General features: G+C 40.7%; 1 protein-coding gene across 1 annotated transcript; it reads left to right on the forward strand.

The window, feature by feature from the left end:
* Nucleotides 1-40: 40 nt before the first annotated feature.
* Nucleotides 41-14,295, forward strand: LOC133209865 (cytochrome P450 2J4-like). The gene is made up of 9 exons (XM_061348729.1): nt 41-322; nt 1,563-1,725; nt 2,843-2,992; nt 5,609-5,769; nt 7,050-7,226; nt 9,307-9,448; nt 11,817-12,004; nt 12,696-12,837; nt 13,532-14,295. The coding sequence occupies exons 1-9, from the start codon at nt 152-154 to the stop codon at nt 13,708-13,710; spliced, it is 1,473 nt and encodes a 490-aa protein (XP_061204713.1). The 5' UTR covers nt 41-151; the 3' UTR covers nt 13,711-14,295.
* The last annotated feature ends 368 nt before the right edge of the window (nt 14,296-14,663 follow it).

Genomic DNA, 14,663 nt, shown 5'->3' on the forward strand with positions numbered 1-14,663 from the left:
AGTGGTAGATAATAAAGAGGGAGGGTTAGGGGCGGGGAATATTTATTATATGAAATTTAAACTCTTATGAAAAAACTGGTTGAACAACCAGCCTTAATAGCTTCAATAGACTATTTCCAATGAGGACAAGCTGGTAAAAGCAGCTGTTAAAATGTTGACAATAAGTCAGTTTCTTATAGCCATGGCTATATTTCTTCTAATAATGCAGTTTTTGAAGTTGCAGCAAGTACGGAGACAGCTTCCTCCTGGACCAATCCCTCTCCCAGTTTTTGGGACCTTGATACAGCTGAACTTTCAGTTTAACCGTGATCTCCTCATGAAGGTATTTATTTTCAGATACTCCTACTTGTTCAAAAGTCTTTGTAATTTCCCATTTCTCATGTTGTTTGCTATATGAAAACATCTTTTCCCAAAAGTACATTGGTAACATACTGTAATTGCTAACTAGCTAATGTGATATTTGCTCTTGGTCTGCTTCAGAGCTGCTGGTTTGGCTGGCAAAATAAGAAAAAATTATTGCAGCATAGTTTACCACGTTAAGAAAAGTGGCATTGGAAGTTCTGAATGTGTGAAAATAACTCTGCTCTTAAGCCCATCACCTTTTAACACTGAATTCGTTAAACTAATATTAAACTTGATATCCTTCCATCAGCACTTACCACAAATTCACATGAAAATTGGTATCGTTTAGGATTAAATACCTTTAGGGATACTATGTCAGAGTTGCAGTTGGGGAAAAGAAATACTAGTTAAAGTTACTTTTACAACATGGATTTTTAGCTTTCTGAGCACTCGCACTCTCTAGCTTGAACAGTAAATAAATACTTAAGATGCACTATGTGTGTATATGCCCGTTTCTATTAACGGGATAAAAAATAACCCCCATGAATCTTTCGTTAGTTGTTTTGTGAGGAGAACTACTGTGCACAAAGCCACCTCTATTTCATTCTTTTGGTTCTAGCAGTGCTGTCAGGATTCTCAATAGACAACTCCGGTGGCTTCTGTCACTGCGATTTGGACGAGGCACACAGGTAATCCTGACCAAATGGCAGGTTCAGATGGGGAAGTAAAGGACACTGTCAGACAGAATAGTCTTACTCAAGTTCCAGCACCTAAATATGCAAATGGGCAGGGGAGAAGAAGAAAGTAACTGGTCCAGTCTCCACAAGTGAGTTACTCCTCTGACATTTCTGTATTCCCTTTGTGCCACTTTGCCTGTACAAGAAACACTCTTGAAATAAATTCTTGCATAGAAATTACCCATTATCACATGAATCAGTGTGAACTGAGCCTTGGCTTATGTAGAGTAAGAGAAAGTACCTAATGTTTCTTGGCATAGCTCTGTAGCTCTGAAAAGATGGAATACTAATTTGTTTCTAACAGAAAATGCTGAAGAGACATTCATGCTTTCTCATAGATAACTGTAATCTTGTGGGAAGGTGGAGAAAATCATTCCACCTTAGGGTTGGTCTTGTAATCACTGTTAAAACAGGTTCATCCTCTGTTTGCTAGAAATGTGTGGGATTTCATCTGTGCTTTCCTGGCTTCTCTTCCATCTACAGCTGGCAAAAATTCATGGCAACATATTCACCTTATGGTTTGGATGGGCCCCAGTGGTTGTATTGAATGGATTTCAAGCAGTTAAGGATGGTATGACCACGCACCCTGAAGATGTTTCCGGGAGGCTAGTGTCTCCTTTCTTCAGAGCCATGGCCAAAGGAAAAGGTGAGAATTTCTTGCTGTAAATATTGCACAGAAACCTTATCTTGACAACTTGCAGCTTTTGTAGCTTGTAACCGCTTCCGTGCCACAGTACGCTGCTGTACCACAGTAGCTGGGTTTGTCTGCGAGGAATGACTGCCAGGTGAACTGCAAAGTAGGGACAGGTGAAATAACCTTTGGGTAGTAATAGGAGATGACCAGCAAACAAAAAGAGATTCATAATGCCTTGTGTGAAATATCCACTGGAACAGATTCAGAGGTGATGAGATGAGGCAGTGGTAGGTTGTGCCACAGCGATGTGGAAGAACAGGAAATGCCACACTTCTTGTCCTGGACTTGCTGCCTCCCACCATTACGTTTTCAGTTGAAGAGTAAGCTTGATCATGGGATCTTCTTCTCAATTCCTTCCTTTTGTGCATATTCTCTTACTCTTACATTTGCATCTAGAAGTTCAGTACATTTCTGTTTCAACCTTGCTGTAGGTTTCAAACTCCCCCATCATATTGGAAATTCCCAATCTCCTGATTTTCATGTTTCATGCATTATGGAACAACTTTTATTTTATTTGGGACCTCAACATTTTTTAAGGAAACCTAGTTCCTTAAATATTTGTAATTTGAAGTTGTTTCAGTCACTGGCGATTCTTATAATACATTAAAGATCCTGTTAGTATATGATGTTTATTTCTCCTGACAATATTTGTCACAAAGCCTAGGTACTGAACATTTATGCCCTGCGGACAGGAGCTTTTCTCCCTGGCTGTGGGCAATCAGAACTCTTTTCCCCTCATGAGAATTATTACCCTCATCAGGTGTGCTCCAGGCATAGAAGAGAGTGGGTGGTAAGCACTTCAGAGAGCATCTAGAGAAGCAGGTGTCAAACTTTCCAAGGTAACTGTCTGTCTTGGATGAGCTTAATCCTGCAAGTCATCTTATTACCCACTTGAGTTTGTCCATTTTAGCCCTGCCCACATGCTACATGCCACAGCTGTTCCTTTCTGTCTTTATGTTCATAGGCAATGTAATAGTTTAATTATATTCTGTGGCTTAATAAATCTTTTAATGTAGTCTTTGTCTATAGTAAATAGCATAAGAAAGACCTCTTCTTTAAATGGGTGCAGGGATTATGTTGGCAACTGGTCACACCTGGAAGCAGCAAAGAAGGTTTGCTCTGAGGACTTTACGTGACCTTGGTCTGGGGAAAAGAGGTCTGGAACATCGAGTTCAAGAAGAGGCCCACTACCTTGTAGCCTTCTTTGCAAGCATGAAAGGTATCTCTGCAATAAATACTGATTCATTTTTGTCATTAGTCTGATGTTTTTAGTGTATGAACTTCTCTGTGCTGCTCTGAAATGAAGGGCAGCTTTTGTTCCACAAGAGTGTGCAGCGTCTTACAGTGTCTATGTGGGATGGACTGAAAATGCAAAGACCCCAGTCCTATGTTTTAAAAAAGACTATGCTTGTTCAAAGTTATTTCCAAAACTACTAAAATTGGGAGCAAAACTGGAGCATATTTATTATTTATATTATAGAATGCTTAAAGTGGAAAGGTATATCTGAAGATGATTTAGTCTAACTTCTCAAATCAGAGTAGGTTTTTTATGCCTGAGACCAGTTGGATTTTAAGTATCTGCAAGAATGGAGACTTCGCCACCTCTCTGGGTAACCTCTTCCAGTGTTCAATCAGCCCTAGAGTAAAAAAAAGTTTCTTATGTTTAGGCAGAATTTATGTATTTCAATTTTTGCTCATTGCCTCACTTTGTAATACTGAGAAAAGTCTAGCTCCATATTCTTTATTCCTCTCCACCACTTAAGATACTTCCTTGAGCCCTCTCCAGACTAAACAGTCCCTCTCTAAAATCAGCTGCTCCAATCCCTTAGTTGTCCTTGTGGATTTTTAATCAACTTGTTCCAGCATGTTGATGCCTCTTTTGTACCGAGGAGCTCAGAAAAGGACCCAGTACTCCAGATGGGTCTCACCAGTGTTGATCAGAGGGAAAGGATCACCTCCCTTGACCTGCCAGCAATGACTTCCCTAGTGCAGCCCAGGATGATAATGGCCTTTGCCTGAAGGGCACATTTCTGGCTCATATACGGTGCTGGTGCATAAAGGTATGGACATATTCTCAATGCAGATGGATTAAGGCTTCTAACACCATTTGCATGTACTCTGTAAAGCAGTGATGAAAATCTTCATTACAACATTTTACCCTGATCAACTCAGCTAGGAGCATGTGGGTTGGATTTCTCAATAATCATCATTATGCAAAGGCATAGTAAATCAGAACATGCTGTGGCTAGCACTGTATCAGTTAAAAGTAATTAAATCTAGACAAATCTCATGGTTTAAGAACTAAGACAGTTTGAGATGTGACCATGTGTGCAGGAAAACAGCTGTGTGGTTCGGTTGATCCGCTGGAGGGAAGGAATGCCATCCAGAGGGACCTCAACAAGCTTGTGAGGTGGGCTAATGCCAACCTCATGAAGTTTAACCATGCCAAGTGCAAGGTCCTACACCTGGGTTGGAGCAATCCCAGGCACAGCTACAGGCTGGGCAGAGAAGAGATTCAGAGCAGCCCTGCGGAGAAGGATTTGGGGGTGCTGGTTGATGAGAAAATGAACGTGAGCCGGCAGTGTGTGCTTGCAGCCCAGAAAGCCAACTGTATCCTGGGCTGCATCAAAAGGAGTGTGACCAGCAGGTCAAAGGAGGTGGTCCTGCCCCTTTATTCTGCTCTCGTGAGACCTCACGTAGAGTACTGTGTACAGTTCTGGTGTCCTCAACATAAAAAGGACATGGAACTGTTGGAACAAGTCCAGAGGAGGGCCACAAGGATGATCAGGGGACTGGAGCACCTCCAATATGAAGATGAAAGTTGGGGCTGTTCAGCCTGGAGTAGAGAAGGCTGCATGGAGACCTCATAGCAGCCTTCCAGTATCTGAAGGGGGCTATAGGCATGCTGGGGATGGACTCTTCATTAGGAACTGTAGTGGCAGGACAAGGGGTAATGGGTTCAAACTTAAACAGGGGAAGTTTAGATTGGATATAAGGAGGAAATTCTTTCCTGTTAGGGTGGTGAGGCACTGGAATAGGTTGCCCAGGGAGGTTGTGAATGCTCCATCTCTGGCACTGTTCAAGACAAATTTGGACGAAGCCTTGGGTGAGATGGTTTAGTGTGAGGTGTCCCTGCTCATGGCAGGGGTGTTGAAACTATATGATCTTAAGGTCCTTTCCAACCCTAACCTATGATTCTATGAAAAAAAAGCCCAGACCAATAAGCTGGTGATCAGAATCATGCAGCGGGTGCTGGACAGTTGCATTAGTACATACACAGAGTTGTTTATAGTAGTTTATTCTGGACTGACAAAATAGTTTATTGGGATTAAGTTTTCCAGGACTTACTTTAAAGTCAGTTATGACAGAATATGGCAAAGGAAGTTTGACATTCTATCTTACAAAAGGTTGTATACCTCTAGCAGATTCAGACAAAATATAGTAGCCTTACATGTATTTATGTCCCTCCTGAATAAGGCTGCCCCTCTTCTTACGGTTCTTTCCTCAGATTCCCTTTGGCTGTAGGGTTTTCAGACATTCCTATGCTTGAGACATTTTGAATTTGCCAGACAGCAAATTTGCATAGATTTTTTTTTTTAGCTCTAAGTTTGCTTTATCATATTATGAAGTATTTTACACATCTGATGTTACTTTAGGGTGCCACACATCCTGGGTTTATGAGGTTGAACCATAGTTCTGAAGATGTTTGATTTTGTAAGAAGATTGCTGCTTCTCTGTGAAATGTAATGCTGTCTTTGGGTAACCTGTAAGATATTCTCATTTCACTAAAGCAGACAAGAAACACTAACAGTGACATTTATTATTATGGTTGCAGGGAAACCCATGGATCCTTCTTTCTCTCTTGTTCATTCTGTCTCAAATGTAATTTGTGCTGTTGTTTTTGGACATCGCTTCTCCAGAGAGGATGAAACCTTCCATGAAGTGATTAGAGCCACAGAGTGTCTATTCAAATTTGGAGGCAGCTTTATTCATCATGTAAGTAAGCTGTTGTCTTTTTCTCAGTAAGGCAGAAAGTGAGAAATGCAGATTCAAGAGGTAGCTGCTAGGCAAAAGTTTTTGAATGGGTGAACGAAGAGAGTGAGAGAATAATCATTCAAATATGTGTTTTGCCATTGGCTACTTATCTCCATTTCTTCTACAAGAAGTGGAGACTTGAAGACTTCCCAGAGGAATTCCATTTCCTCAGCCTGAGTGCAGAGCAGGTCCACATGCAGGCAGCAGTAAATAGTAAATGCTAAGCCAGCAAATACACCCGTAAGCTTGGCAATCAAAAAATCAAAAGAGCTTGGCTCTTCTGAGAGTTGAGGTCTTAGCTGTCACTAGAAGAGGCCTGCTTTGCACAGAAGTGTATTCGGAGCTGCCCAGGAGTTCTGGTTCTGGTTCCACTTCTAAAGTTGTCCCATACATCTTATACAGTAGCCTCTTAATGTAAAAAAAAAAAAGTAAGCAGTCCCTGTAACACAGAGATTTACTTCCACATTCCATGGAGCATTCTTCTCATTGAGTTATGACCAGCTTCTCTTTTGCTTAGCCTAGTTTTGGTCCTATAAGTTGTGTGCAGTGGTGGTAGGTTTGACCGGCTTTTGGGATAGAGAAGAAAAGGAGGTATATTCTCTTTCCTAACTAAGCTTTGCTTTATTCCAATGATTTAGATACCGCTCTGGGAAATAAGAACAAGGGTTTAAACCATTTAAACCATGTCAGCTAATTGTGTCTTCTTTTCTAGCACTCAGAATTGTCAGGTAGCTGTTTTAGCTTTTCTGGGTTTCAAATGTTTCATGTTTTATTGAGGACCCTTGAGAGGTCTCTGGGGGATTACCGCGTTCCTATAGCCCTTGCTCTGGGTTGTATGAACTGCTTTTGCACATCCTGGCGGGGATAGTTTACAGCGGCTTTGCTTCTGCCTTCCTGGTATTCTCCACTGGAGGGCAGGATGTTACCTTTAAACATATGAATGCAGTACATTGTAACTAAATACATGAATTGAATAAATGAATACAATTCATTCTAATTATAATTATTCTAATTTGGCTTGTGGTTGAGCTGAAAGCCAGTGGAACTCTGAATCTTACCATCAACACAGCCAGAAATTATATAGTGCACTATTTCACAACTTCAAAACATAAACATAATCTTTGTTAGAATATTTTACTAATCATGCCAAAACCACCTGCTAACATGAATATTACAATCTCTTTTTAGTAGGCCTAAAATGCATTTTCTAGTGGTAGAGACTTTGTGTGTCACTCCCACAGCTGTATGAAATCTTCCCCTGGCTGATGTGCCGCCTCCCTGGTCCTCATAAGAAGGCATTGTCTTGCTATGAGGTCCTGAGCTCTTTTACAAGGAGAGAGATCAGAATGCACATGGAACGTGGGATGCCAGATGAACCACAAGATTTCATTGACTTTTACTTGGCTCACATTAAAAAAGTAAGTACTTAGAATCATAGAATAGTTAGGGTTGGAAAGGACCTTAAGATCATCTAGTTCCAACCCCCCTGCCATGGGACACCTCACACTAAACCATGTTGCCCAAGGCTCTGTCCAGCCTGGCCTTGAACCTGCCAGGGATGGAGCATTCACAACTTCCTTGGGCAACCCATTCCAGTGCCTCACCACCCTTACAGTAAAGAACTTCTTCCTTATATCTAACCTAAACTTCCTCTGTTTAAGTTTGAACCCTAGCACTACAGTCCCTAATGAAGAGTCCCTCTCCAGCATCCTTACAGACTCCCTTCAGATACTGGAATTCTCCTGTAATTTTTTCTGCTTAATCATTTATTCATAAGGAATAAGGAGAAATGGACCATTAAATTGTCCAGTCTCAGGCCTCCTATCACAATTTCTTATCTTTCATAGGCACCCTAATGTGAATCCAGTAATCAGGGATTTGTTGAATCCTTTCTAGTTATTAATGTACAACAGCACCTTGCAATTCTATAATAGCAGGTTAGCACACCAGATTTTTCTCATTGGCACAAGTTACAAAACAATTTAAGGCCTCCAGGAAAGAATACTTAGTCTATGCTACAAGAGAATTGGGAAGGTACTGGGGAGGCGTGGGATGTTCTGGTTAGGGTATTTGGCTGATAAGAGTTTGTCAAGAGAGGTTGCTGCAGGAAGACAGTTGAATTGGGTTTTGAGAGCATTTTGTGGGAAAATAATCTAGGAGTCAGTGGAGTTTCAGACAAGACTGGCAGAGAGTTCCAGGGGCAGTAGACAAGTTGCAAGTAGACAAAGGGAACTGGGACAAATAAGAGCATTTTGGGCAGGCACAGTACCATCAGGTTTTGAAAGACTGTAGGAGACTTTCAAAAGCTGTGAGTGGGAACACATAATCTCTTCCTTTTCTAGACCTTACCAGCATGTAAGGGCTGAATCTTGGGAACTGGATCCCCTCCCTTCTCTGTGACTCCTACTAACTAACTTCACTTGATCACCTTTCCTTTCTCCTCTTCTCCACTGCATTAGGCAGTATTCCTCCTCCTGTTCTGCTTGGTAAAAAAAAAGATAAAGGGGAGAAGTGACAAGATTAAAGGGGTACTATTGAAGGGTGACAAGGTGAGAGCAGTTCAGAGAGCCAAACAAGATATTCCAGGTGGAGGATGTCTATTATTTCAGCCCCTGGAGAAGTGGGAAGTGACTGCTGCTTCTAGGAGGCTAACTGATCTGCTCCTCCAAAGTGTTTCACTGTTTCTAAGACATTTCACTGCTTTTCTAAGATCTTTGAGACTTGAATATCAGTGGACCAGATATTGTTTGAGCAAACTCTTCTGCAACTTCGCTGTATGGAAATCATCCAAGTTCATTTATTAAAAATATGTCTGTAATAGATACACAGGGGCAATAGGTAAAGATAGATGATTTTACAACAGGGAAAAACATTCTTTCCACTTTTCCAGTTTCTCCACTGGCAAAAGAAAGGTCCAAGACCCCTGAGCATAGCCTAAATATAGACAATGAATTCCCCCAAATCATAATAGTATTCTTTTACAGTTTCAGAATATACATACATGTCCTTGCAGTTCTAAGTGGAAACTGTAAAACTCCGGAGCAGCTGTACATATGTGTCATCGTGGCCTCTCAGTGCAGAAGCAGTCTGAATACCACAGGTTAAGAACTTTTGACAACCCAATGCTCATTACCTGGTCACTGTATTGCTTGGTAGAAAAACTGAGTAATGGAATATGACGAGGCATGAAGAATGACATCCTGGTAGACATGTTCAGAGCAACATCTCGTTTACCAGTGTTTGCAAAATCAAGCCAAAAATCCATCTCTGTGGAGAACATGTGATTTTGAGAGTGGAGAAAACATGGCTTGTTTGTGAAGTGTCAGGTTTTCATATTGATAATTGTCTTTGGTGTCTAATATTCTTTATTAGTCTTTCTGTATTGTACTATAGGCAGAGCACACTGCAGCTTGAAACCGGTGATAAAATCCCATCTAACCCTATTCTGGATTTTAGAACTTTCCTGTATAAAGCTCTACTTTTTCTTATAATCTGCAGACCAGAGATGAACCCAGGTCTACATACAATGAAGACAACATGGTTTGTTCTATAAATGACCTTTTCTTGGGTGGATCAGAGACAACAAGCACTACTTTGAACTGGGGTCTTCTTTATATGGTGGCAAATCCAGACATCCAGGGTGAGTAACTTCTCTATATGGTGGCAAATCCAGACATCCAAGGTGAGCAGCTAAGCACATCACAGATACCTCTGATGCAGCAGAACAGCCAAGTCATAACAATTTCATGGATCAGACAGTATTCCTAGATACTACCATGCAGCTGTGGCACATGGGCCTTTTTGTACTGACAGATCTGTGTTGGGCAGCTTTGGTGGATCTGCAGTGTCTGTGTACAAGTTCTTACAGCAGTCATGGGCTTAAGGAAGCTCCCAGGAAGAGTTAACGGCTGGGGAAGTGTGCATTTGTATAGGAGGGGTTGAGGTCTTTGGGGAAATTAAGATTGTGGTACGATCGCCAATGGAGTAGGAGGACTGGAGCTGCTGTTTGGGAAGTCAGAGGGTTTGCACACATAATGCTTGAAAAACAGTGGCCACTGCTGCAGCCATTGGTGAGGGGCTGGTGGTACCTTGAGAAACTGAATTGCGTTCTGTCTGAGACATAAATATGACTGAAGGCTGAAAAGAACCAGAAACTGATATGTGATAGTAGGGATGTCACTCTGGAATCTCCCCTCAATTCTGCTTTGTATCATCTGGGTATCAGTGATGGGTGCTATGGTGAATCCTGCACTTCTTTGTGCTCTGTAGGTCACAGAAGTAGCAGAGAATCACCTAAAGGTTAGTTGGCAACTTTGACTTTACTTTTGTCCATCAGTTCATTTATGGTCCCTAGGTATCACAGTGTCTAACCTGTGATTAAATTAATTCTGTGATGTATTTGAATTGCAACAGAAATTATTCCAGTGAGGAGAGGAATTTGATGACTCATTTGTTATGTCTATGTATATTTAAGAAGTTTATTTTCAAGTTTAGCTTTTGAACAACCACCAATCACTTTCATAGAACACTGAGTGAAAAGCAAGGAAAGAATGATCCCTTATGCTGGCTGAGAGAAATCTCATTGTTAGACAGCAGAATATGTGCAAATACCCAGAGGAGAAAAGGATTTTGGATGGAGGAAAGAGATGAAAATAAGAAAAAATTGTTCAACTTGGAGCTGTCAGACAAGAAGGTCTACTTAAGCTTGTGTTATTGCATAATTATCACCTAATATGATTACAGTTATGAAAGCCCTGGCTCACCTAAATAATTTTATTTATTTAAATATAATACATTGCACATACTTGGGAAAGTAGGGTGTGTGCAGAATGAGCCTTCCTGGTTGTCTTGAGTCATAAATTGCACTTCGACTCATAATGAACTGGCATCAGCGCATCTGTCCCTGCTTAATTGGTGGCTTCTTGTTGAACCTGTTCACACTTTTGCCTGTATTGACACCCACTGACAATGTTATGCAGTTCTACCGTGTACCGTATAGAAAAGTTTGTCCTTTTGCCTGCTGAGTGAATCAGGCTCTTGTTCCCTGGACTAGTGAAGCAGAGACGTGTATTTAGACTTACTGAGTGACCAATCACTTCAAACTATGCTGGATCCTGAAGTAGTTGGGCTTGATTTTGCAAGCTAGTTCTTCATAAAAGGACATTTACTTTAAAAATCTTTCTGGATATACATTTGAAATTCTGTAAGATGCTTAAATCTCTGTTGTCAGGATCTAACATGGTTTTGTGAGGGACTGCTGTCAGCCACTAAGCAGGCTTGACCTGAGGGTGCACAAACTGATCAATGCATAATGTGCTTCCCTGCATCTTAGTGTTGCTTCATAAAGCCTGGAAAAATACAAGATCCTCTGTCAAAAATCTAAGGCATTTTTATTGTGTGTGTTCTGCCTGTCTTGAAGTTTACAAAACAATTTTTATACTTTTGTTAATGCTCCCAACATTTCTGTACAATAAGCAATTTAAATCATGCTATTCTTGGTAAAAACACAGGCACCGAGAAGCATATCCAGGTTTGTTTGGGTTTTTTTGTTTTGTTTTTCTTTAAAGGTATTTGGACATTGTTCTAGTTGGCGTTGCTTCACTTAACAGCTGTCCTTCATGAGAACTGTTTTTTTTAATAGGAATTAGGCTTTTAAGGCCCTGATTCACCTGACCTAAATTCCAAAAAGCTGTGAGCTTAGTGGTTCTAACTGGCTGTAGTGGTTCTGAGGCACCTAGCCAAAGGGAAACACAAAGATAAATCACTTCTCTTGCATTTAAGTTTTAGTAGGGCAACTTTTAAAGAGTTTTAATTTTTTGGACAACAAGTATCTCTTTCTTAAAAAAGATGTTTGCTACTTTTATTTTCTTTATAAAAGTTACTTCCATTTTTACATTTGTTTTGTTGCTGTCCTTATACTTCTAAATGGGAAATGTCTTTGAAAATGGAATTAGTGGAAATAATACTTGACATATTTTCCACCTGAAATTGTGTATATTTTTCTACAGAGAAAGTGCAGAAGGAGCTTGATGCCGTTCTGGGTCCTTCCCAGTTAATCTGCTATGAGGATCGGAGAGAACTGCCCTACACCAATGCTGTGGTTCATGAGGTTCAGCGCTTCAGCAACATTATCTCAGTTGGCATGCCTAGAGTGTGTGTGAGGAACACTACGTTGCTTGGCTTTGCCCTCAAAAAGGTACCGACACAGTTTCTCAGTTGCTACAGACCTTTCCTGCATCAGTAGAACAAGGTTTGAGGTTTGATTAAAATCTATTTGTACCAACATCTTTTCTTCCACAGTGGTGGGGGTGGATACCTCTGGGTCACAGCCTGAATGGGAACAAGGGCAAGAAACCATCTGCCAGGCTGAGTTGAGTGACACAGCCCTTGCAAGAGGGTTATCAGTAGTGAAAGGTGTCCCTGGATGGAAGAGTGGATTTTAGCAAATATTTTTACAAACCAATGAAAACAAAACTTTAGAGATTGATACTGAAGGAAACCGTGACTAATCTGTGCTAATAAGGCATTGGAAAGATTTTTATTTCCTTGCCTGGAGAAAACCTGTAAGTAGATCCAAGGGAAAAGCATGAGGGTCTGCAATTAGATTTCCTCAAAGAGACTAAATTACAGAGGCTTCTAATGTTAGAAATGAAAATAGGTTTAGTAGGAATAAAGTTGTTAGTTTCTATTGACATGGCCACTTCCACTATCAGGCTTGGACTGACATCCTGAAACAAATAGACTTCACTGATCCTACTGGGGAAATGAACCTGCCAGCATGCAGCACTGAGCTCTGAAGGAAGTCTCACATTGGTCTCACCTAGCCAGTTTCAACTGCAGGGGGAGGATTGACAGCCAGAACTAAATGGCTGTTTTTCTCCTTTCAGGGCACCATAGTTCTTCCAAATATTGCTTCATCTTTGTATGACCCAGAGCACTGGGAAACACCTCGACAGTTCAACCCTGGTCACTTTTTGAATAAGGATGGAAACTTTGTGAGCCAAGAAGCCTTTTTACCATTTTCAATAGGTAAATGCACTAACAGCACAAATATTCATGGTTGGGATGACTGTAGAATTGGGACAGTAGAATTAAGATGTTTGTTAAAAACCCATTGATTGTTTATTTTAAAACTCTTTGTGGAAAACAATGATAAAACCAACACGATTATTTCCAGTAATGTTTCCCAATCCATCTCTAAACATTTGTTCTACTGAAAAAATTAGTATGTGGAAAATCAGAGATGTCCTGACAAATGTATACATCTAACTTGCCCTATTTTTGGAAGGAAATTCTCTGCTAATGATTATAGTTATTGATTTGGTGCATACATTTCAAAACCAGACATGCATTTGGAAAGTACTTGCAAGCAGCTGTGCTGATTTTTTATGCATACAAAATGGGAGCACAATATCTCCTAGGAAGAGCAAGTCCTCATTCTTCATTTACATGATTGAACAAATTCCTTTAAAGTTCTCAGTCAAATGAAGATGAGATTTTAGAGGTAATTGAAGTGAAACTCAGAGCAGAAGGAGGGCACAGTTATCTGTTGCTGCAGACAGGATTCTTTAAAGGAAGAATTGCATCAAATTTTGTGTCACTGATTGCATCAAGTTGGAAAGAAATTCTGGACTCAGCAAATATTCCTTTGTGTGAGGATAAATATGGTTGCTTTTGAGGTCAAGGTATTTTACTCTCTGTCCTTCCCACCTTCCTTCTGCAGGGCACCGTGTGTGTTTAGGGGAGCATCTGGCAAGAACTGAGCTCTTTATTTTCTTTGCCAACCTGCTGCGGGCATTCACCTTCCGGCTCCCTGAGGGGGTGACGAAGATCAGCACAGAGCCCATTCTGGGTGGTACGCTGCAGCCTCACCCCTACAGGATTTGTGCCATTCCACGCTAGGGCAGTGTGTCACATGCCATCTTACTTACATTAATGCGTGTCTTGAATGTCTTTTTGTCTTGAATACAAATTTCTGCTCCAAAAGCCCCCTTTTGTCTAGAGCAGATAATTTTGTTCAGACCCTGTTTCCTGCTTTTGAAGGTGATTCTTTTTAATTATTGCTCTTTTGCTCTTGAACACACCATCACTCTCAGCCTTAAATGCATCATGCAGTTGCTGTGTGGCCTGGCAGATTTGTTCACCGGTATGCTGGTGAGCAAATGACAAAACTGACAGGCAGACTTCATCAGTTAATTCATTATCTCTGAGTTATCCTGTTTTCCAAAGCAACGGAGTTTGGAAGAACGTACCTGGAAAATTCAGCCTCAACATTATTGTCAACATTGGGTAACATTTCAGTCAACCTTTTGTTGATGGTCACTAATAAAGGATATGAAGGAAAAATTAGCAACTGGTTTTATTTATGGATGACTTGCAGTTCACTGAGAATGTCTAGATTTGATGCAGCAGAGGTTAGTTAGTTTGAGTCCAGCAGAGAAATGATGCAGGCTGAAATGCAGGGAAGAGTAAACATACAGAGAGATGATTTCTTTTAGGGCAGATACTTTTAATATTTTCAGACTCTGCCAAGTTAATTTTTGGAAGCTCCTATGAGTTGACTCCTGACAGGACCAGCACTGGGCGGTTTCTACAGCAGGTGCAGGGAGGAGCTTCAGGGGGTAGTTTGGGTGAGGAGCCTGCTCTCATTAGAGCTGATGATAAATTGAAAAACACACATGGAAACACCAGAGATACTGTTCAATCACCTCAGAAGTTCACCAGTATATCTGAAGCTACAAAGACTTGACGTATACACAAAATACCTGTCAGGTTCAATGAGAGTCTTTAATAGCAGAAAAGTGAAAAAGAAAAAAGTGGTGAATATAAATTTATTTGTATTGTCTGGAAAAAAC

Source organism: Neopsephotus bourkii, unplaced genomic scaffold (genome assembly GCF_033783945.1).
Source record: "Neopsephotus bourkii isolate Nb327-2 ecotype Australia unplaced genomic scaffold, CSIRO-AGI_Nbou_v1 NB_369, whole genome shotgun sequence".
NCBI lineage: Eukaryota > Metazoa > Chordata > Aves > Psittaciformes > Psittacidae > Neopsephotus > Neopsephotus bourkii.